The 23,910-nt window shown below is 39.9% G+C and overlaps 1 protein-coding gene across 3 annotated transcripts in view; it reads left to right on the top strand.

Moving 5' to 3' along the window:
- Positions 1–2,796: 2,796 nt before the first annotated feature.
- PHF6 (PHD finger protein 6) overlaps positions 2,797–23,910 on the top strand; it is a 46,914-nt gene continuing 25,800 nt past the window's right edge. For 2 of the 3 annotated variants that reach the window (XM_040468140.1, XM_040468139.1), the window contains exons 1-5: positions 2,797–2,977; positions 6,928–7,111; positions 7,336–7,437; positions 21,213–21,346; positions 21,614–21,657. In XM_040468140.1, coding sequence (XP_040324074.1) covers positions 6,974–7,111; positions 7,336–7,437; positions 21,213–21,346; positions 21,614–21,657 — 418 coding nt within the window. In that variant the 5' untranslated portion in view covers positions 2,797–2,977; positions 6,928–6,973. The remainder of the gene's footprint in view (positions 2,978–6,927; positions 7,112–7,335; positions 7,438–21,212; positions 21,347–21,613; positions 21,658–23,910) is intronic. The other variant, XM_040468141.1, reaches the window with a different exon arrangement.

Below are 23,910 nucleotides of genomic sequence, written 5' to 3'. Positions count from 1 at the left end.
AATCCAGATTTTTCTGGGCCCGGACCTGTCCTTCAAGATCCAACTCAAAACATTTCCTCCCCAAGGATGTATTTCCTGCTCCGCTGGACAGAGTCCATCCATCGTTGTGGTATGTAATTCCATTATAGCATTTCATCTATTGTAGTGAAATTCTCAACTTCTTCCTCATTAGAAATACCGGTTTTTCCTCCTCATTAGACTGAGAATTCCTTGAAGGCAGGAGCTGCTTCTCATTTCTTTTCAAATCTCCAGTGTCTGCCATAATACCTGGCATATAGAGAATATGTGCAAATGCCTGCTGATTGGGAAGGAACTGGGGGCTGAGAACACAGTCTGGGAGTGAAGGGAGAAGAATCCTAAGTGTTCGAAGGCAAATGAGAGCAGGGAATAATTAGAGAATCAGTTCCTGGAGACCATGAAGAAGATGTGATTAAAACCACAGCCTTAGCTTTAAAGAACTGGACGGGCAATTCTTTCTGAGTCTTGAAGGAAGCCACAAAGGATGGGTGTACGAGATAAAGTCACTTAGCCCAGATGGCCCAACTCTCAATAAGTCAGAAAGCTAAGGCCTTTGCTGAGAATGAGGTACAGAAAGCAGGATCTAGAGCCCGAAGCAAGATGGGAAGGCTGTTAGTGGGAGTGTGCTGGTGGTTGGTGGTTCCATAAGACATTAAGAGATCCTATGCTATATCCTCAGGCATTGTTAATAGAGTGTTGTTACAAGATGACTCCCTTTCGTAGCCGTTGAAATAACAGGCTGCATCTATCAGCCATGCTAATTGGAGCTGGCTAGCAGACCTGGGGCCTGAAACTCACAAGGGTCGCAGAGCTCTTCCTCTCTGGAACATCCCCTGTGCTTCCTCACCACCTCTTAAGGCATGCTGCGGTCCATCTCCTATCATAGATACTTGTCTTTTCCTTGTTAGACTGTAAATAGTTGAGGGAGAAGGCTGTGTCTTATTCACTGTTGTGCTGTACCTTAAGCATAGCGCTTTGTACACAACAGGCAGAGGATGTCTGTACCAGGCACACACCTCTCTATAGCATTTATCACACCATATCATATTTGTTTGCTTCTTTGTCTCCCTTTTTAGACCACGAGCTTGAGGTTAGGGATGGAGTTGATGTATGTCTCTCTTGTGTTTGGAACTTTGTAGTTTTACAGATGTTTATTGAATCAAATTGTTGAAATGAGTGCACGGTTGAGAGACTGAATAAAAGATAGCAAAATGTGGGGAGTTGGGGAGAAATCTAAAAAGACAATACACTGCACAGAGTACGTTTTGTTACTTTCCCTATCATCAATGTCATTCTGACATCAATCAGTAAGTGTGTAAACGCTGGTGAAAATAATGCTGGGGGACCGTTTTAAAATACGAAGTTAATGTTTGGAACACACGTTCTGGATCTTCTTATGTAAATTGCCAGCCTCTCCTTTCACTGTAGAGGGCCTGGGTGAAAGCCCTAAGGGTCCTGTGCAGCTAAATGAGCGCTTTGTCCAACATTAGTTACCTGCTTGTATGGGATGCAATGTTACATGAACGCAGTTACTGTTTCCTTTAGAATAACAATTTAAGTTTGACCTTGCAGGGAGAAATAAAAACAATGTTGAAACAGGGTAGTAACAATGTAGGATCGCAACAATGAAAATGCACCGCCGCGACCCCCCTCCTTCCCTTTTACAGGAAAAATAGCTACAAAAAGGTTATCTTTAAATTTTCTTTGGTTTGCCAGGGCTTTTTTTTTTTTTTTTTTTTTAACCACTTGCTGGCAGTCTATGAGCGTAGGAGAAAATGACAAAAGCTGGCCCTTACATAGGGCATAGTATGTGTCCAAGTGTTATTCTATGTGATTTACGTGTATGAACTCCTTTCTCTTAACAGCTCTTTGAGATGGATACCATTGTGATCTCCATTTTGGACGTGCTGAAACTGAGGGACGGAGAGGTAATGCAACGTGCTCAAGGTCATGGAGCTAGAAGTGGGGGAGCTGGAATTCAAACCCAAGCAGTCAGGCTCCATACATCAAAGAGGAAAGCGCTCGGTTAGGTGTCGGGTTTACCTGTGTGAGTTATAAAGGAAATCACTTATCTTTGTTGATTATGATAATCTCCGTATTTACAGAGGGCCTGTTATATGCCAGGGACGCTCATAGACGTTTAACTTGCATTATCTCATTTCTTCTTCACGATAAACCCGTGAGATAGTATTTTTAATCCCCATCTTAAAGACAAAAAAAAAAAAAAAAAAAACAACAACCAAAAAAACAAAAAAACCCAACTCTCAGATACAGAGACGAAAATGCTTTGCCCAAGGATTGAAATCCAGGCCGACCTACTCCACTATGAGCTTCTCAGTCTTTCCTGGCAGTAAAATGAGAGAACGGAGGACCTCAAAGGGATGCCACGAGAGTACAATGAAATAATGGATGTGAAAAGGCCTCGGTGAACAAGTGCAAGGGATCAGGCCTACCCACTTGAATCCCTGTTGAAAACTGGTTACCCAGGGCTCCCGCCCAACGGTTTCTAGTCCCAACCCTGCCCCTTCTCCGCCCGACCCACGGCGATATCTTTGAATCTCTTTCTCTATCTCCTCGGAGCCTGCCCCCAAACACTTGGCTGAGCGGCGGACCGGAGAATAGAAGGTACGCGCGCGAGCAGGAGGCGGAGCTTGCCGCCCCGATCCGTACTGGGGGCGGCCTCGGCACATGCGCCGTGGTTCTGCGGCTTCAGTTGCCCCGGCCGTGCAGCCAACCGGGGCTCGCGGCGCGCTGGAGACGTATTAACGCTGTGTTGAGTCGTTGCGTGCGAGGGGGGCGACGTAAGGGCGCTCCGCGAGCCCGTCTCTCCTCGAATGAAAGGAAACAACCTCCGGCGACAGAGCCCCGCTCCCAGGCGCTGCCGGAGAACCGACACCGACTTCTTTCTCTTTCCCCTCATTGGCGCTTCTCCCCTGCCGTTCGCCTCTGGGCCCCGCCGGTGAGTCCCCACGGTAGCTCGGGGGCCCCCCATTCTCTGCCCGGCGGGAGAAGACAAGGAGGATGGCGGTAGCCAGGCCGCCGCCCCTGCCCGTTGTTAAGGGGGACTCTCGGTGGTCTCGCTTTATTGTCAAGGACCCCAGAAGCGCCGCTCGTTGAAGGCGCTTGGCAGAGAGGTGGCTGAGAAAAGTGCTTCGGAGGAGCTAAGGGAGCGGTTAGGCTCCAGCGTAGACTTCGGGGGAAGGGGCGCAGCATTTAGGGAGGAAAAAATACTGGGAATTTTTAGTCTTTGCCATCGCTTAGGACATATTTGGGAAGGAGGGAGACTCCCAGTTTGGGAAGCGTAAGAGGAAGAATGGTCAGGATGGCAAGAGGGTTGGCTTTGCGGAATGAGGAAAAACTCTGGGGTGGGGGGAATGAGGGGTGAAACTGAGATCTGAAACGAAGACTATTTGAGAGCGAACTCCTGGGGAAGGACGGTTAAAGAAAGTGGTGGGATATCTTCCTGGATTCGGGAGGATTGGAAAAGGACGATTAGGGGACCCTGACTTGACGACCGAAAGGACCTGCTAAAGTGTTTTAGAGGAAGATAGTTTTGCGAGTTTATCTACCGCTTGATTAGAGGGAGGTCTTGGAGTCTAGTGTGTATTGAGGAATAAATAACGGACAGAGGATCCGGTACGTTATGTGTACCATCCTTTTATTATATGGACGAACAGCACGGCATTCTTTTGAAATTTGTTCGTTTCGATATTCTGCGTGGAAGTTGAAAAATCCTTTCTTTTTGAAACCCCCTTTTCTTTTCATCGGCTTACTACGTAATATCGGGTCTTATTCAGACAGTTCAAATTCTTTCTTACCCTTGGGTTTGAAACAACTGGAAAATTCCTTCAGTTTCCTTTTGAATAACCGCAAAAAGCAGTGCGAAGCATGTAATAATATCGTGCAACCAAATTCAGGTGCCCTTCCGGTTCATCTCGATCGTTTATTTCTCTCCACTGTAACTTTCCTGACCGAAATACTGCTTGTTTGGGGATCACGTTTATGTATTTTCAACTGTATGTTTCAGCTTGATTGCGTGTGGGATTGTTTGATCTTCCGGAACGGCAGTTTTTGTTTTGTTTTGTTTTGTTTTGTTTTTCTGTGGAAATGGTCTTTCAGATACGAGACGTTGAATGAGCTCTCGACTTGGTTCTTGAATGCTCTCCTTGATGTTTCAGGTTATTTCCACCTTGGTGCTTTACAGCATCTTGTAAAATCAGGAACGAATTGATTGCCTCAGCCTAACTAATCGACCTTTTATATTTTTTCAGACATTTCAATTATGTTTCTCACGCTGTTATCTTTGCCTCTTTTTTTCTGTTTTATAACATGATCCATAATGTTATGGTTCTTTTAAGGAAAAGGTTTCATTGTTGGGCGAAAGCATCAAAGTTTGATCTCTGCCTGCCCTGAAAAACCTTTTACGCTGAAATTAAAATGCACATAGCTGCGTGTATCGTTATGAACCCCTTAATATTGGTCCTTGGAATGCCCTTATTCTCCTTAACGAGAGACCACAAGTGAGACAGCATTAGATAAAAATCTGTATTTTTATGATAAAGACATTTTTGTGAGGAGTCATTGTTTCCATGATGTTCCCCACTTCATGTTTCACAAGGAGGCTGTAAAAAATTAGCAAGATATGCACAGATACATTATTTTAATTTTAGTGGAAAAATCCATTTAGTCATTGCACATTGGGGAAAGTTTTTAATTGGTTTGGTGCACTTTGTTGTGTTTTTTGTTCACTTTACCCATTTAAACTGATGAAAACACTAGAATATTTTTGAATGCAAAATAAAGCGTACCTTTTTTCTCTCTTAGATTTTTGGGTATTTGATATCTTAGAAAAGGGAATTCTCAAAATTAGGATGACAAATTTACCTGTTTATAAATTCAAAACAGGCAGAATTCTGTACGGATACAATTTGAGGGACACCATTTTCAGAATCAATTTCAAGAGTAAAAAGTGCTTTTCTACTCTAGCACTTTTTAGAACCTTACAACCCGGTTTTATAGCCTATGCTAGGGTTGTGCAGAAATTACACATTAAAGATGACTGTACAGATTAGATTCATAATGTGATATCCTTTGAAGTGGCCAAGGATGACCGGGGAGAAATGCTGACTATGTTACAGTGGTTTCAGAGTGTCTACTATTCATTGCATAGTCGTAAAGAAAGCTAATTTAGAACTCAAATAGCAGATTTTGGTGCTGTTTGAATTTTGCTGTTTTGCATGGTTAATTCTAAAGATTTTGGCAGCTATATTCTTGATAAAGCAACTGAACACATATTTGCCTGTACAAATGCAAACACACTTCCCCTTTTGTTTCTTTTGTTTCTCTGTTATGTCCTTTTTTTTCTTTAATCCTAAAAGTATTTGCTGCCTGTTTTCAATCAGTTTCATGGTTTATAGGCAGTGCTGTGAATACAGTACTGTTGTAAAGTATCCGATGGCGTTTGGAAGACTGAGGTATTTAAAATTGTAGATAGCATTAAGGGTTTGTTAAACCCATCAACGCAGAGACTGCCAAGGCCTTTGAAGTTTTGTTTAAAAAACAAAACAAAACAACCCTAGGTATAAATTGATAAAAAGACCTGTTTCTTTGTGGCTTCACGTTAAATTTTGATTAAGTATCTGCAGTTTTATATTATAAAGCACTGAGTGGTTTGCAGCTAACACCTTCCTGGCACCAGCTGCTACTGTTCTTGCTGGTGAATGAAGTGCTTCTCACAAAGCTACAATGTGGTGTCAGTGAGTCCGTTTTTCAACATAGTATTATGAAAATACTCAAGTATATGGAAAAATGGGAAGAATTGTACTAAGTTTTAAGATGAACATTGCAGATTTTATTGATTGTGACTTCTGTTGTGGCAGCCTGGATCCTGGACCGCTTAGTTCGGTTGCTTTGGGAAAACTACACAAATCACATAACTGATTTTACACTTGTTTAGATTCTTCTTAAGAATCCATGTTGAGATTGATGATCTAAATCTGAAACCTTCTATCTTAGAGCTTTTCTTCCCTTTCTTTGTGTTTGACTTTACTACCTAGAATTATAATTTGACTAGATTTAAGGGTCACACAGAAAAATTCTGCTTCCTTTATACAATATTGCTAATTTAATGTGAACGTTACTGCATTTAGAACACCACTCTCTGTAACTTTAGCCTGCAGACTTTTGGAATAAGCCTCAGAGTCAGATAATATAGTTGTTTTTTTCATAAATAATCGGTTCCTAAAGTATGGTTTTTACAAATAGACTCATAAGCTTAATTTTTTCTTTACTCTAAAGAGGGATACAATAGCAAAAATTTATTAAAGATGTATACGTGATTTTTTTCTAAACTTGAAAATAATTCACATTTTAAAAATAAGTGTTCTAGAGTCACGGTTAAGTGCGTTCATTTCTCCTTTGTTGGTTTATGAATATGTGAACTTGAACGAGTTGTGCAATTCTAGAATTCTGTTCACTCTGGATATTGTGTAGTTCTCTTACAAGTTTCTGCTCTGTTCTCAGATATATAATTCTTGGTCTCCTTGAAGGGGAATCTAGCTATACATGAAACATATTTTTCATTAATATTGTGAGCAGATGATTGTTTTAGTGTCACACATTGCACATTTTTAATTTATCCACACAGAAATCGTTTTAGTTATTTCACATATCCTCTAATTTGGGAGCAGTTTGATTTTTCCGAATTATTTCAGTAACTTATCTTTATGCATACATTTGGTTTTTTCATTATGGAGGCATTTCAGGTTTTAATGTTCATTTGTCTATTCTAAATACCCGCTTAAAAATGCATATATTAAAACTTGGGTTAAATATTAAACAACTACATGACTGTGTAAATGGATATTAAAGCGCAATTAACCATTTTGTTGCCCTTCTCATTCTCTGTAGCATTTCTTGAGGCTTAAAGTGGCATTCTAAAAGCAATTTAAAAATCATGTCAAGCTCAGTTGAACAGAAAAAAGGGCCCACAAGACAGCGCAAATGTGGCTTTTGTAAGTCAAATAGAGACAAGGAATGCGGACAGTTACTAATATCTGCAAACCAGAAGGTGGCAGCGCACCATAAGTGCATGGTAAGTAGAGGCCGGCAGCCGAGAGACCCGAAACCGGGAGGACCCGACAGTGACTGACTGTTCCCGAACAGGATGAAAGTCAGTTAAATTTTTAAGATCTGGTTTCTCACTAATGCTATGCCATTTGTACTAGAAAAGTTCCTTTTAAAGTTAACATCTTGTTGACTGTTTCACTGTAATGTCTTTAAATATGAATCTTAATTGTTTTTAAATGTAATTTATAGCTCTTTTCATCTGCTTTGGTATCATCACACTCTGATAATGAAAGTCTTGGTGGATTTTCTATTGAAGATGTCCAAAAGGAAATTAAAAGAGGCACGAAGCTGGTAAGTTGGTATTTCTGCCTCTTGAGAATAAAACTTACTTTAAGTTCATTAAAGAGGAAATTGCTTATTTTAGAGTGTATTGCATTATTATTAATAGTATAATTTTAAATTGCAGTCTTCGGCGGCCCCCCCCGAACCAGAAATTCCAAGGCTGGGTTTAACCTATTTATCACTTGACAAAAAAGGAGGGAATCAATATTTATATTGTTCCGATTGTTTTTCTTTTCAAAAAGAATTAAAATCTTCTTGGAGGCTGTGTTGACTTAGAAAACAAGCAGTTTGCTTAATTTGAATAGATCACGTGTTAAAGGGAATTTTCATAACTCAGATGTGTTTTCCTCTTCCGTCATCAAGTAATTGTGGTGATCATAAATGAAGGTGGCAGTACCCTTTCGGCAAAACAATGTTACCACTTGCTACATTTTATTGTCGTTCAGCCATGTAACAGCATTTATGACTTTGTGTAACTTTTGATGGATTTTACTGTTTTTTCTGAAGGTATGTATGCTACAGTAACTTCCTGTAGTTGTCTTCACTACTGGTAACCAGATTGACAAGATACTATATTGCTGTTTTGGAAAAGTAATATTGTCTCCTCTCGGGACTTAGAAAAGTGCTCTCTGTACTTATGATGCAGTAGGGTTTACATTGAAACAATTTTCCCTCGTTTGGCTATTGTATTTCTCCTTTGAGCCCTTTATTGAAATTACATCTGTAAATGTACCTTCGGTGGCTTCACTCTCAAGTGTGCTGTTATTTTCTTTTTTTAATGTTTATTTATTTTTGAGAGAGAGAGAACATGCACCTGAGTACACATGCGGGCACAGGAGAGGGGCAGAGAGAGAGGGAGACAGAGGCTCTATGCTGACAGCAGCGAGCCCGACGCGGCACTCAAACTCACGAACTGTGAGATCAGGACCTGAGCCGAAAGTCAGACGATTAACCGACTGAGCCACCCAGGCACCCCTCAGATGTTTCATTATTTTAAAGATGGGTTTGGCAGAACATATATGTATGTTCTTGGGCACTGGATAATCTCCTATTTCGCGAAGAATAGGGTGAGCAGAGGTAGGAACTGTCATTTTGATGATCAGGAATAATCCATTTTTTGTAAGTTGTCAGTCTTGTAGTATTAGGAAAAAAAGCAATATGAAGAAATTGAAGGAAGGATTTGAGACTTGCTTTAGGATAAATAATCTCAAACCCTGGAATCATTATTGGCACAGGTGGGAATTCAGAGGTCAGTTTTTGTGGTAGTGAGGCCTTAACTGTGAAAGCATTTGTATTCCCCCACACCCAAAACTGTTGTAGTAATAGAATGCTTCGTGGGTTTTTTTTAATATATTTTTTTTAATGTTTATTCACTTTTCGAGAGACAGAGACAGAGCGTGAGCAGGGCAGGAGCAGAGAGAAAGGGAGACGCAAAATCCGAAGCAGGCTCCGGGCTCTGAACTGTCAGCACAGAGCCCGATGCGGGGCTTGAACTCACGAACTGTGAGATCATGATCTGAACCGAAGTTGGATGCTTAACCCACTGAGCCACCCAGGCGCCCCTCATGTTTTTTTTTATCGTGATTTTTATTTGCTGGTTTTAGATTTCTTCATGTTTTTATGGCTTGCTGATTTTTGCGAACCAGAGCAGTATGTTTTTATTTCCTAGTCCTTAAAAACAAATTCAGATGCACAGAAAGAATACTATTTACTTGCAAGTGGTTGTGCTGTAAACCTTATTACCCCATTATTTATTCCTTGGCATTATGAATATGTCTGGAAAATGCTCTACACCCTGACTCGTGAGCATTTTGCTCCCTTGACGTGGCTGCTCTAGTCAGAACGGGAGCAGTTTTGGTCTCAGTGTTACTGATTATTAACAAATGCAGTGCCTCATTTTACATGAAGCAGTATTGCTAAATCCAGTGGAGATTTCATTTATTTGGACGTGTTTGTGAAGAGAGCATCTGAACTTTGTACACGTTTCACTAATATAAATTATTTTGATTAGTTTTTAATGGTCTAGTATAGGGAGTTAATTTTTTCCCAAGCGTAGCGCATTCTGAAGAACGGCATTTGTCCCTCGAGCTAGGGATGGAAGAGCATCGGAGGTTAAGACCACAAACTATAGTAACAGACTTGGATTTGAATCGCAGCCCTGTCGCTGGCTGGCTGGGTGACCCTGGACAAGTTATTTACTTGTGTACACCACGTTTTCCTCACCTGCCAAAAGGAGACAGTGGCAGTGCTTGTCTCCCAGGGATACTGTGAGAATTCAAAGAGAGACTGTCTGGGACTTAGCGTGGTGCCTGGCACGTGGCTAGGACTTGGTAAATGGTAGCCACCCTGGTAGCCAGTGTTTACAAATAATAATAACCCGCTCATGTCATTGTAGGCTAATGAAAAGCATGCTGGGCTGGGAAGTCATGAGGCTGGTTTTTTTAATAACTCTGTCACTGACACATTATGTAACTTTAGACAGTTCGTTAACTTACTTGTCTTTTTGCCAGTGGTAAACAGATAATGCTGCATCACTGCTTACTAGACGGTGATGTTACATGACTAAAAAGTTCTATAAAAGATCGAAAGAGTTGCCTTAGGAAAGGTGTTTCAAAAGCTATTTTGAGGCCCTGGGCATCTATTAGTAAGGAATAGGGGCAAAAGGAAAGAATTTGAGCCTATAGTTGTGTTCCTTTTCCTCCTCCCAAATGTCAGGATTTAAATCAGTTACATGGGGGATAGGACTCGAGTGGCATTTGTATGTTTAACTTTGATCTGTGCAGGGAAGGTAGGTCGTGAATACCCACTGAAAATAGACAGGTGCTTCCAAGTGAGGCTCCAGCCGGTACCTGGTGTTGGCTTAACAGGTGCTCCCTGGCACCAAAGAGAAGTTTCGAGAGAAGAGGCTGGGACCTGCAATGAAAGTGTATAGGTGACCAAATGGGGTCAGAGTCTGAGAGAATGGGAGGTCACAGAGCAGGAGTTACAGGAATGTGGTTTTTATGTTCTTGCTGCCATAGGCAGTTTTCCAAGGTTTTCATGTCAGTCACAAAGATGAGGGGAGGAAAGCTATTCTGTATAAACAAAATCATCTCTTTTTCATCACCTTTGAGCGCCCAGATGGACTAGGAATCGCCAGAGTACTAAGAATTTTATCATTTGAGTCTCTGTTTTTGCAGTTGAGACAGATACATATTTTTCCAGAATGGTTTCCCAGTTCCTGTTGAAGCCATATGAAGACACCACATCTGTACCATCTACTCTTACCCTCCAGCCATCTAGCACAGAAATGCATACTTCCAAGTAAAATTATGAATCATCATGACTGTTTTCATTCTCTTTGAGGAGATGCTTGAGTATATTTGAAGAACATACTCTTTCTGGAGGAAGCTAGGTGGTGAAATCCTTAAGAGTTCTACGTTGGATAGTTACTGTTACAATTGGTAACTGTGTCAGATATATCACTCTAAGGAGTTCAGAAGGCCCTTTAGTTCCTCTTCCCTCACCCCCATGCAAGATTGCCTACAAGCCATCCAACATAAGATTTTTTCCCCGCTGTTTTTTTCATGTTTTATTTATTATTTAGAGAGCACAAGTGGGGTGAGGGACAGAGAGAGAAGGGGACAGAGGATCCAAATTAGGCTCCGTGCTGACAGCAGCGAGCTTGATGTGGGGCTCAAACTCACGAACTATGAGATCGTGACCTGAGCCGGACTCTCATCTGACCGAGCCACCCGGGCACCCCTTGTCTCCGCTATTAAATATATCCAGGAGTTGTGATTCTACCCAAGCAACGTGAATCATGACCGTCATTGTATTACACTCTTCAGAATTGAGGAATCCATCCTTCTTTGTAATTTAATTATCTCACTTAATTTAAAACCGTTTATTTTAGGTCTCTCTCCTTCCATTAAAGGAAGTATTTGGGTTTTTTCTTTACTAAAAATGGACAGTCTTTCATATACTTGATGACTATCCTCAGGTCACTCCTGAACTTTCCCCTTTACAAACTAAATTTTACTCCCATGTCTAAAAAAATCCTCTGAACGTTTTTCCTGCTTTTTCCAGTGGTAGAAATAGATAACATTTATTGAACACTTAAGATGTGGGCAGAGTACCTTAAATACATGATTCTTTTTAATCCTGACAGTCATAATGTGAGATAGGAGGTTAAATCTCACTTTATGGATGAGGAAACTGAGGCTCAGTGAACCTGACTAAGGTCCTGTAGCTAGTAAGCGGCAGAGCTGGTGCTTGACTTCAGGGCCAGGCGACTCCACAGCCGGAACTCTTCATCACCCTAGGTTATACTAGACTGCCTTTTACGCTACTCAATCCCAAATCATATTTTAAGAAACGTAATTATTAGGGCTTAGGAGTTTTCTAATAAATATGGAAATACTTCTGAATTTAGGACATAATCTAACTCCTGTTAATATATTCTCTTCACAGCATTGTTAGTTTGGGGGACAAAAATCTTACATACACACTATGTGAGAATATTCTGATTCTGTTACCCTCAAGATATCTTTTGTGGCCTCTGAAAATGAAAAGACCAATTTTAGGTGGTCTTTACTTTGTTATTTCCTCAGTACCAGTGGAATGTCTGGCGCCCTAGAGAAATGGGGCATCTGATTTTGAGTTTATGATCTAGATATCGGGCATGCCATGAATCTGCATCTATGACAATTTATACATACACCTTTTTATTGTGTGTGGGAGGAGCCTTGCCTATTCAGGTAAGTAAGACTGCTTCCTAGAGATGGTAAGGTTTAAGAGAGGGAGCGGGGGGATGAGTCCAGGAAAGAGGTTAACTACCAGAACAGGTCATTGAGACCGGCAGTAATGGTTCAGTTGAGTAAGGTGGGATAGTTGCCGGGTCTTTAAACCTTAGACAGGAATTTCAACTTGGATAGTAAGGGGATGGGGATGGGGAAAGCAGGATTTTTCAGGAGAAAAGGGATATACAGTGGTCACTATGGAGAATGAAACGTAATAACAGCAGCATTTTTGTCTGCTATACATAGATGTTCTGCAAGGGCATCTTAAAATGCATCCTGTCTAAAGCATTATTCATCATCTCCCTGCACTGAACCTTGATTCTCTTTCTAAATCCTTTACCTTCAAGTCTTCCTTCTTCCACATCTGTCACATTGACTCTCCTTCTGGGATGTCTCTGCTTCCTTTTCTTTCTTAATGCTCCCCTGCATCCAGTCTTCCTCTTCCCATCCTTCCAACATAACTGCTGGTAATCACTTGATCTCTGCTTCCCTGCCTCCAAACCTTTACTGGTGCCTTACTGTGTATGAAATAATACCCAGAGGCCTCAGCCTGCCCCTCAGAAGTCATAATCCACCTTTCCCATTCTTGATCTCCTTCTCTCTCCTCTTGGTTTCCCATACATCCTGTTTGTCCCCAATGTTGTGCAGGCACTGACATTATCCTAGCTGTCTGTCAGTTCTGTTTTTGAGTTCAGCTCAACCTTACCTCTGCCACTGAGTTTAACATGGTGTGCACTGTAATTGTTACACCTGTGCAAGTTTCTTCCCTACTATATCGTGAACTCTGGGAGGGTAGAGACGATTCTCTTTGCCTAGCGCAGGATTCAGTGGGGACAGTGCATGGAAGGCACTTAGCAGGGTACTTGATGTCTCATTTGTGCTCAATAGCATTTTAATAAATGGGCACTCATTCATTGTTGAATTGGAAGGAGAGAAGAGCTTCAATCGGATAATAGTGTGAAACCTTAACGGCTAAGTATAAATTGGCTAGGGAGGTGATGGTATAGCATAAAATTCCTCTTTTTTGGTTAATCAAAATTTTAGTGCTGTTTGCAACTCTAGCAGTTTGAAAAGGAAGGAGAGAAATCGAAAGGGAAAACTCAGGTTGGTTACTTGTTGAGGATGGTAGAGCGCTATGTATGCATCACACCGGAGGGTTGTCGTGTTTCTTCAACATTCCCTGGCCTGGTGTGGTGTTATTTTTGTTGTTTCCTTAGGCATTGTACTTGTCAAGTCCTCCGTCTGGAGTCTAGAATTCATCTGTCTGTCCATTTATCAGTTACTTAATTTAGTGCCTACTTTGTACCAAAGCAGGATGCTTAGACACTTTGGGTACAACCACGAATGCATCTAGTTTAGCCTTAGGAGTATGTAAAGAATGCCACAAGAGAGGTGGGATACAGGACCATCATGAATTCTATTTGGGAAGTCAGAAGGCTTCACAGAGAGTGACATTTGAAATGTGTTCCACTGGGAAAGTGATGCTGTAGAAGTCAAAGGGGGAAGAGTTTCAAGGAGGAGGAAGTGGTCAAAAGTATTAGGTAAGTATTAAATGGCAGTGCTATTTAAAGCAGAGTCAGTGGCTCGTTTAGCATTCGGTAAGGGCGAAATGGGGTGCCCACAGTGCACAGAATGCTACTGCTGCTTGCTTGCTTGCTGCATACAAAGAAGCAGAAGATGCCAGGTGATTAGTGGTGCTACGAAATCCTTAGAGCAGTGGTCCTTAGCCAACTTTTACATCAGAAGAGGAGTGGGCAGGGCATTACAGGCATGTATCTTTTGAAAAAGATTCCTAGATGATTTTGGATGAACACTCCTGGCTGTGGACCAGTGCCTTAGAAGATGGGTTGACCAACTTTGATTATAGGACCAGGTAATAAATATTTAAGGATTTGCCAGCCTTATTGTCTCCATTGTAGTCACAGACAACACACAAAGAAATGAGCATGTCTATGTTCCAATAAAACTTTATTTACTAAAATGGCTGGTGGGCTGGGTCCGGCTTGCAGGACCCCTGCCTTAGGGTATTTTTGTGGAAAAACAGGTAAATTCTTCCTGAGTCACTGGCCTCGTGGTCATCTGTGTAACTGAGTGTACGTGCATCACGAGTATATTCATCTTAATGTGTACTTTTTTAAAAAGCTCAGGTGATGGCATGCAGATTAATGTGTGTAGGTATTTTACGTGTCATTTGTATTGAAATGAATTTTGCTTTACTTTGGAGATGATTAAGGAGAAAGAATGTAAGGTAAAAGAGAAACTTCAAGTCCACTGCTGGAGAACATCAGCTCTTTGACTCTTACTGAATAAATTATTTTTTTCTTTTGCCTTCACATACTACTTCTTTGTAATTGAGAATAATGTAAATTTATGTCATTGCGTAACTACCTCTTATCTATTTGTGCTAATGGAGGAGCACCCAAACCAGTAATGTAAAATAATCTATGTTTGGTTTTGGGGGATGTGTTGGTACTCACTTGAGTACGGATATGTGTTTGACATTTCCCACTGAGTGAGTATATATAGTGGGCAACACGGCAGTTTAAAGGACCCTCAGCCTGAACTATAGAGCTGAGCTCAGAAAAACTATCTGAATGTTTCAGATGAAAAAAAAAAAAAAAAAACCTTCAAACGCTACAGTGAGAATTTATATTCCTCATCAGTGATGACTCACAAAGTCTGATAGAGTTGGAGTTTGTGATATTCAAACCAAGGTCAGGAGACCAGGTTAAGTAAGAACTTGATAGGCTTAATTAGTTCATGGCCCTCCAATTTCAAAAAGCTTTCTGAACTCATTTATTCAGTAACTGCTTAGATTTAGTCTGTTACTCTAATGAAAACAAGTACTTTTCAATGGCTCTGTTTTTTAGAAGCACTTGGAATTTTAAGGTCCTAACCTATCAGTTTTGTCCTTTTTTAATAACTTTGATGGTTTTCGGATTTCTTTTTTGCTTTCCAGCTTTCCATTTAGACCTAATTATTACATAAAGTTTATTATTAATAATATTCTGTTGTTAACTTGGTGTTTTTGTGAGACCCTCTTCAAAACGCTGAACTGTTTTGTTTTGTTTTTTTTAACTGTAGCTGTAGTATAAACCAGATACAGTTATGTGTTCATGTTTCACCCTACCACACAGTGGTATTCTTCTTAGGAATTTTTAACAGGTAAATTGGATAGCTGTCATTTAAACAGATAAGTCAGAGGTCACTCTTGTTTTCTAACAGTGTTGGATATGTAAAGTATTACTGTAAATAAAGCCATGAACCTGGAGTTTAGGAGCATGTTTTAGGCAGCTCTGAAAATTTACCCTAACTACCTTGTCCCGCATTCATTTTTATCGAAGGCAGTGTTATCCGTTATTAAAAACAACACAAAAAACCAGACACCGGTGTAAGGTGAACTGCCCTCACTTTAGTTTTGTCTCCTGTCTCCTGTGCAGATATCCCTGGTACCCTGTCCCCAACTCCAGTGCTTTTTATGTTTCCCTGGCCTGCAGACTCAAGAATATGGCCTCGTTTTGGAACCTCTTTTGCATTCTCATACATTTGTAGCCCTTTTCTTAGAGCAGGTGTCTTGAGAGTAGTTAACCACTTGGCTGTGAGGATTTATATCTATACGGTGGTGGTCGGTGATAGATACTGGTACATACACAGCAGTTAAACTGGGCAAAGCGAAGTCTTAGCAAGTGAGCCCTTTGTCACTTGGTTCCATATGGCTCTGTCTAGCCATCAGATTCCAGCTTTCCTTTCTACCTGTCCTAGGAGTTGGCAGTCTTATTTTAGTTTTACTTTGCGTCTCTCTGTGGTCTTCGTTGAGTTTTCCCTGAGCTTCGCCCATAGCTCCCGAGAATACTGCTTTGTATTTCGCCTTTTATTCCTTAGGATTTCTTCCTTTCACAAACTGAACTTCAGCCCTTGCCTGGTTTAATTGACTGAGGAGCAGGTACATCCCAGCTTCTGGCTCCCGCAGGACTTTAGCTAAGTCATAGCCCTTTCGGTTCCCTTTATCGGCACTCATGTGTGATTTAGTTCCTCTTTAGTCTAGGTCAGCTCGTTGAGACTAAGCTTGTGGGGTACAGCTTAACCTTAACATAGTAGAGTTTCACTGATAGTAGAAGAGTGGTTACCACAGGCAGGACGGTGGGGAGGTGTTGGTTAACGAGTAAGAAGTTGCAGTTGGGAGGGTGAAGAAGTCTAGAAGCCTGGTGTACGGCACGATGACTAGAGTTAATGCTACGTTGTATACTGGAAATTTGTTTCAGAGTAGATTTCTGGTGCTTTCACCACACACACATGCACACACACACACACACAAAATGGTAAGCGTATGAAGACATGAAAATGGTAAGCATATGAATACGTGGCTATGCTAATCAGCTCAACTGTAGTAACCACTTCACTAATATTAAAATATCATGCCATGCATTCTAAATATGCATAACTTGTATTTTAAAAATTTAGGAGCTAGTGTAGCTTCTAACCACACTGTAAAGATGATGTGCAAATATCTGTAATAGGATAGGGCCTTTTTTTCCAGTCTCCCCATGTCAGAAGAGGTGTTTGAGTTTTGAGGCGTACTAGGTGTACTAGGGAGCAAACTGAAGAGAGGAGTAGAAGTAAAAGAAAAATGATTCTTACCAAATTTTCACCTCTACATAAAGAACTTGAAGTCAGGGTATGAACAGGATAAGGTGACAGTTAACATTTATACTTCTTTGGGGGCCGAAAATGAGCCCTCAACTGAATATTTGATACGTGGGACAGACAGACATTTTTGCAGGGGGAAGGGGTCCACAGTTGACCATGTTCCTGTCAGATTCTCTTTCATTTTCCCACGTTGGAAAGAGTTACAGGTAGTACAAACTTGATGTTCAATGGCAGCTGACAGGCATTCTGCTAAGAGCCCAGGAGGGACTGACAAGTTTGAGGGCAAATGTTTTATGTCAAGACGAATACAGGATAACGTTACCCGGGTCTGGCCAACTGGTGCCAGCTGTGTTGGGGTCCCATTTTCCTATTATTCCACTTTTTCAAGAGAGGTCATCTTTTGTCTTCTTTTCCATAGCTTTTCTTAAGGAAAGTGTACCAGCCATCTATCTAGTTTCCCATCTTCTTTCATTTTTTTCTTTTTATCTCTTTTTGATTCTCGACCTTGTATCTAACAGGGCGAATCTTCCTCCCAAATATTCTTGCCTCTGTTCATTCTGTGCCCCTTCAACTACAATGTTCTCCTCAATTTTACCTCTCCAAATTCTACATCAGACTGTTTAAATTTTTAGGCATACTTGAAGATTATTATTATGTTAAATCTGCAGGTATTAGAACCATGAGTGAGAAAAAAAATACACCAGAAGATATTAAAATCTTCAGTAACAGAGTAAGCTTAAAGTCCATACATTTATTGAACACTGCTTTGTAAAGCAGTGTTTATCTTCCCAAAAACTCAGTCTAGAAACAATTGATGGATAAAATCTATACATTTATAAATATAATTAGCCAGACAAAGAAATCAAATGGTAAGAGCCAAAATGAATGCTATATCTTAAGTCCCATAGGAGTTCAGGGCAGAAAGGATTATTTAGGGGCTGGGGTGTTGTAGTCTGCTACACTTCAAGGTGACAGTTACGTTTCTGTTTTGTGCTCATAGGTACACAAACACATTTAAATTTTATATTTAGCCTTATGGATAATTTTTGCTATTTTGTTAGCACCTTGCCAAAACTTCATATACAAGCGGGTATTTCTGCTTTTATATGAATGCTGCTTAAAATAGATCCAGTAAATTCTAATTGAGAAAAATTCCTACTCCTAACCTTGAAAAGAATTTTCCACTCTTTGAAACCATTTTTATTGGTATATCTTTTTTCTTCCTTGAGAGGAAATAACAAAAGTGAGAATAAGCATTTCCTCACTTAAAAATTTTATCTGTCCTAAATTGCTGTAGTTAACTGGTTATACTTTGGGTGGATTTAAATTGAGAACCAGCTAAAACAAATTTTGATATATTTTGGACATTTGGTTTCCTTCTTATTCTCAATAAACTGAGAGATGGCTATTAAAAGCATTTGCTGGAGTATTCCCAATACTGTTGATTTTTTAGTTTATTTTAATTTTTTTTTAATGTTTGTTTATTTTAGAGAGAGAGAGCGCAAATGGGGAAGAGGCAGAAAGAGAGGGAGACACAGAGTCTGAAGCAGGCCCCAGGCTTCGAGCTATCAGCACAGAACCTGGTCTGGTGCTTGAACTCACAAATCGTGAGATCATGACCTGAACCGAAGTTGGATGCTTAACTGACTGAGTCACCCAGGCGCCTGTATTTATTTTTAAGTTTGCTTGTTTATTTTGAGAGAGAGGCAGCGTGAGTAGGGGAGGGGCAGAGACAGGGAGAGAGAGAATCCCAAGCAGGCTGTGCACTGCCAGCTGCGGAGCCCAACGTTGTGCTCGAACCCACGAACCATGAAATCATGACCTGAGCCAAAACCCAAGAGTCAGATGCTTAACCGACTGAGCCACCCATGCGCCCCATTTTATTTCTTTATTTTGAGAGAGTGAGAGAGAGGGACAAGATCTTAAGCAGGCTCCATGCTCAGTGTGGAATCTGAGGCGGGCCTCAATCCCATGACCCTGGGATCATGACCTGAGCCAAAATCAAGAGTCAGGTGTCCAACCAACCAACTGAGCCACCCAGGTGCCCCTAAAATAGTTTTTTGTATATGAAAGTATTTTTGTCCATTGTAGAAAAATCAGAAAATACGGGAAAGTACAAACAAAACCATCCACCCAGTGACACAGAATCTGAAGCAGGCTCTAGGCTCCGAGCGGTCAGCACAGGGCCTGATGTGGGGCTCGAACTCACAGACTGCGAGATCATGACCTGAGCTGAAGTCAGACGCTCAACTGACTGAGCCACCCAGGTGCCCCTGAATCTCATTTTTTTTAAGACTAGAGTAATGGAAGTAAAATTAGTGGATCAGGAAATAAGAACTTTTTAAAAGCTCTTTGATAAATAAGGCAAGCTGCTGTCCAGAGTATAGTGATTTCTAGCAGGATATGAGCACGCCCATCTCACTATTTTTGCCAGTGTTGAGCCAAGTACAGTATTTTTAACAACACCTCCCCTCCTTTCACTTTTACTTGCTAATTGAATTCAATAATGTTTTTCAAAATGTGCCTGTAAGCCCATTTTTGATGAAATTTCAAGATGAACTACTTGCAGTAGAGTTCTAATGAGATGGCGTATGTTTGACTTGTTAAGAAAAACTGGTTGTAAAGTAGTACATGTGGAATTATGTAGAGAAATACTGCCATGCAAACACTGTAACGCACCATCAGGGCATCTCTACTTGGTAAGCATGAGTGATTTTTAAATTTCCTTTGTGCCCTTGTCTTTTCCAAAATTTCTCTAATTGTGTTTTTTGATGAAAGATACAATTTGCTAAAATAATAAAACTTCATAATTAAGCTGCACTACAAATGCTGCACTTCCTCAAGAATTTATAAGCCACACCAAAGTATTTAACAGCTTTTCCTGCTTGATAACTTGGCACAGTATTTCTTTTTAACAGTAATACTCTGAAGTTTCTGTATTTAAGGAAATGGAGTATTTCTCTAGTATTAGTAATGGGCACTGGCCTTCCTGCTTTCTGGGGTGTACCTGCCTTGAGAACGTTTCTACTTCTGACTTAATAGGAGTATTTCTTAAATGATAGCTTGATTGAGAGGTTGAGGCTCTGACTTGCTTAAAGAAGTATAAGGAATTTTATTGGAATTTATATTAGCCTCTCCGTATACCAAAAATGCTTAGGAGCCAAGTGATCCCAAAGTTAGGATGGTAAGTGTTCTTTATGTTAAAATCAATAGAGGAGTGAGAACGGTTCCAAATGAGGTATCTAGAAACCAGCAGTTTTTAAGATTTACCTTCTAGTGAATTTGTTTTGGCATGGCATTTGTAGCTTCGGAGATAGCCTCATTGAAAGTCCACTCAGTCCAGTATACTATGATACGTTAATCAAAACCACTAGCAATCATTGTTATGTACTTTAAAAAAAAATTCTTTTTTAATGTTTATTTCTGAGACAGAGAGAAACCGAGCATGAGTGGGGGAGGGGCAGAGAGAGAGAGAGAGAGAGGGAACCGCAGAATCCGAAGCAGGCTCCAGGCTCTCAGCTGGCAGCACAGAGCCCGACACGGGGCTTGAACTCACAAACCGTGAGATCATGACCTGAGCTGAAGTCGGTCGCTCAACCAACTGAGCCACCTCGGTGCCCCAATTCTTATGTACTTTTTTAAAAAAGAGCTTTTTCCTAAATTGAGAGCGCGAGCTAGTTCAACAGTAGGAATTATCCAATAAAGTTAGAAGGTAAATGCATTAAAATCTGTTTAAGAATATGTCCTTTTATCTATTTGCCTGAATTCATAATGCAGGAGGTAAGTAACAGATTAGATTAAAATAGATGAGCATGTTTTCAGAATCAACATCACAAATTATTTTTAGAGCTTGAGATATTTCAAAATCTACTTTAATTCTTTTATCCTTCTTCCCTCACTTGAAATTGATTTTACCAAGTTCCCCAATAGTATGTGAGGTTTTTCTCCCCAGAGATTCTCATTAAGTGGAGATGTGAAGGACAAATTGTTTCTGGTATGAGACATTTTCTGCAGTTACTCATTTCCAGGAAAATCTGGATTGTGGAAAGGGCTAAGTTATATACAGCTTACATTCCTGCTATGCAACATTTCAAGTTTTCTCTTGGCCACAGTGAAACAATAGACATTAATAATATTCCATTAATTTTGTCAATGTTTAACATGGGGGAAAATACCCCTGGTAGAATTTTATTCAAATTATTTCTAGGCGAGAACACAAGAAAAATCGCATTATTAGTTACAAAACTTCAATAACCAGTTTGTTTTCCTTGACAGAGATGGATATGCCTCTAACCTGACATCACGGCCTTAGGAAAATCGCACGCTAGTAATAATCATTTTATTGTTTTGCTGTAGATGTGTTCTTTGTGCCATTGTCCTGGAGCCACAATTGGTTGTGATGTGAAAACCTGTCACAGGACGTACCACTACCACTGTGCATTGCATGATAAAGCTCAAATACGAGAGAAACCTTCACAAGGAATTTACATGTAATTATTTAACTTCTTTAAGTTTTTTTTTCACAGTCCTACTTTAGGCTTTTGTAAAAGTTTTTCCCGTTTCAAAGCATTTCATCATCATTGTAAAGGGTGTTTTTGGTAAGGAATTTAATGGTTAGAGAAATGGCATAGGACTTTTAATAAGATCTGTGGAATCCAGCTTATGAATGGGGTGAAGTGTACTGCTCATTTTCTTAATTTGAAAAACGAATGTCGTTTGTTTACTTCATAATTTTTGATTTCTTCATTTTTTTGTAGGGTGTATTGCCGAAAACACAAGAAAACCGCACATAACTCTGAAGGTAAGTCATTCAGCCGCTTCTCAGTATCAGGAAGAAATTTGAGTGAATTCTGTACCGATTTTTGCCATAAGATGTATCTCGGTATTGAACACATTTCAAAGAATTAAGAAAAGTGTTAGGACAAACTAATATACATAGTGGAAATGATCTGAAGTTTTAAGGAAAATTTTACCCCTAAATTTAGTTCTTGTAAGGAGTACGTTGAGAATGTATTTATCTTGAGGAAACACATGACGGTGGGGGTTTGGGATTTCTGTGATCATGAAAGTGGTAGTAGATTGCAAAGGTCATAATTGGGATCTGTGCTGCTGTCAGATACGCAAAGTGTGAACGGAGGACACTGGTACTACATTTTGTGATCACCAGGCTTTCTGTTAGATTTTCATGTTGTAGTACTGTTTTAAAAATACAGACATGTTCATAAGAAGTAATTAACTTTAAAATATATTAACTTTTGAAATTATAGTTTATCTCTCCTTAAATTTAGATAAAACAAGGTCAGGGATGTTTATATATAGTTAGCCAAGTTGTACCTGGTCTTTAAACGGTATGGAAAAGTTCTTAAATTGAATTCTTATTTCGTACCTTTACAAACAGATGGTTTTGATACTGTCACTAGCAATATAAAAAGGCTTGGATTTAATCTGAGATTGTTCTGTCCTTCTATTTAGATTAGAGATCTTTAGTTTTTGTTAGCCTCCGAGAATGCGTTGCTTAGCAGTAGAATGGTTTCAGCCTGTTGATTTAGGAAGTGGTTTCTTTTATAAAGACTTAGCTAGTTATCAGTGGTAGCATATTAAAGTTTGTGGCCCTTTTTGATATCTTAGATCTTGGCTGTATCCTACCCTTTGGGACTCCAGATTGGTTCCATTACTTTAGGATAGTGCTGGTTATATAATCTTCAGCAAAAACTTGTCTTTAAGGTAAACAGATTCCATAGCTGTTAACAACAGAACATTTCGGAGGTGATAAAGTACAACTGAAAAAAACCTTTATGTTTTCCTTGGTTTTTTCCTCATTTAGTTCTAGAATTCAGTTCAAAAACCTTTTGTTCAAAGGTTAGGAGGAAGCTTTCCCACCTTTCATTGGTTCAGATTTTAACAGTGTGTTTTTTAAAATTTTTAATGTTTATTTTTGAGAGAGAGAGAGACAGGAGAGAGTGGGGGAGGGGCAGAAAGAGAGGGAGACACGGAATCTGACGCAGGCTCCAGGCTCTGAGCTGCCAGCACAGAGCCTGACGCGGGACTCAAACTCACAGGCTGCAAGATCACGACCTGCGCCACAGTTGGATGCTTAACCGACTGAGCCACCCAGGTGCCCTGGATTCTCTTTAAAATTGTAGTGACCATATATGTATGGTAAACCAAGGATTAAGAGCTGGGATCTGATGAAGATGAGTATATGAACACCCTGGGGCAGAATACTTGAGGGTGGCAACAGTGATTAATGTAGGCAGCTCCTTTTATTCGGTAGATTTCTGAAGCTGATAGTACCATCTAGTGGTAGAGAAAAGTCACTGCAGACTGTAAAGTAAATTTTGGCCACCTTTTTGCTTTGAGAAATTTATTGAGAAAGATCTAAATTACTGCTTTTCAAGATGACTTTTTTCATGTAACTGGAAGGATTCCTAAATTCCTAAATTATTCAAATTTGTAATACAATTGTCTTGAATTTGGGGTTCGTTGTATATTTTTGTAGCACTTTGGGGCCCCTTGTATTATTGATATATACGTAGTGTGTATATACTCATATTGTAGAACTTGAAATATGATTTTACAATTTATCACTTTTATCTAGCTTGTATTTGACATTGAGTGCTTTGTCAGAAACAGAACTTCCAATTACTTCATTGTTCTAATGGGAAACATATGTTCTACTTTATGATTGTAATTTATGATTGGGGTTTATAGGATTGTATTTCAGGGACTATCTTTGAGAATTATACCGCAGTAGTTTGTATAGCAAAGAGGAATTGATTACCTGTGGCAGTGTCTTGATTATTTGCCATCGGTGGCTCAATAACCTAGTTTGCTAATACTTAAAATAATAAATACGCCATAATTCAGTCTGTTCATGTTAGTTTGATCTAATATGAACTGTTTTGAAATATTAAATTCAAAAATCTCTTTACCGTCTCCATAGTTTTGCCTTTTCCAGAATGTCATATAGTTGGAATCACATAGTATGTAGCCTTTTCAGTTTGGCTTCTTTCACTTAGTGGCTTTTTTTTTTTTTTTTTTTTTTTTTTTTTTT

This window comes from Herpailurus yagouaroundi, unplaced genomic scaffold (assembly GCF_014898765.1).
Source record: "Herpailurus yagouaroundi ecotype Mexico unplaced genomic scaffold, PumYag 67681, whole genome shotgun sequence".
NCBI lineage: Eukaryota > Metazoa > Chordata > Mammalia > Carnivora > Felidae > Herpailurus > Herpailurus yagouaroundi.
Note: the sequence above shows the minus strand (reverse complement) of the source record. Positions and strands in the feature narration are given on the sequence as shown.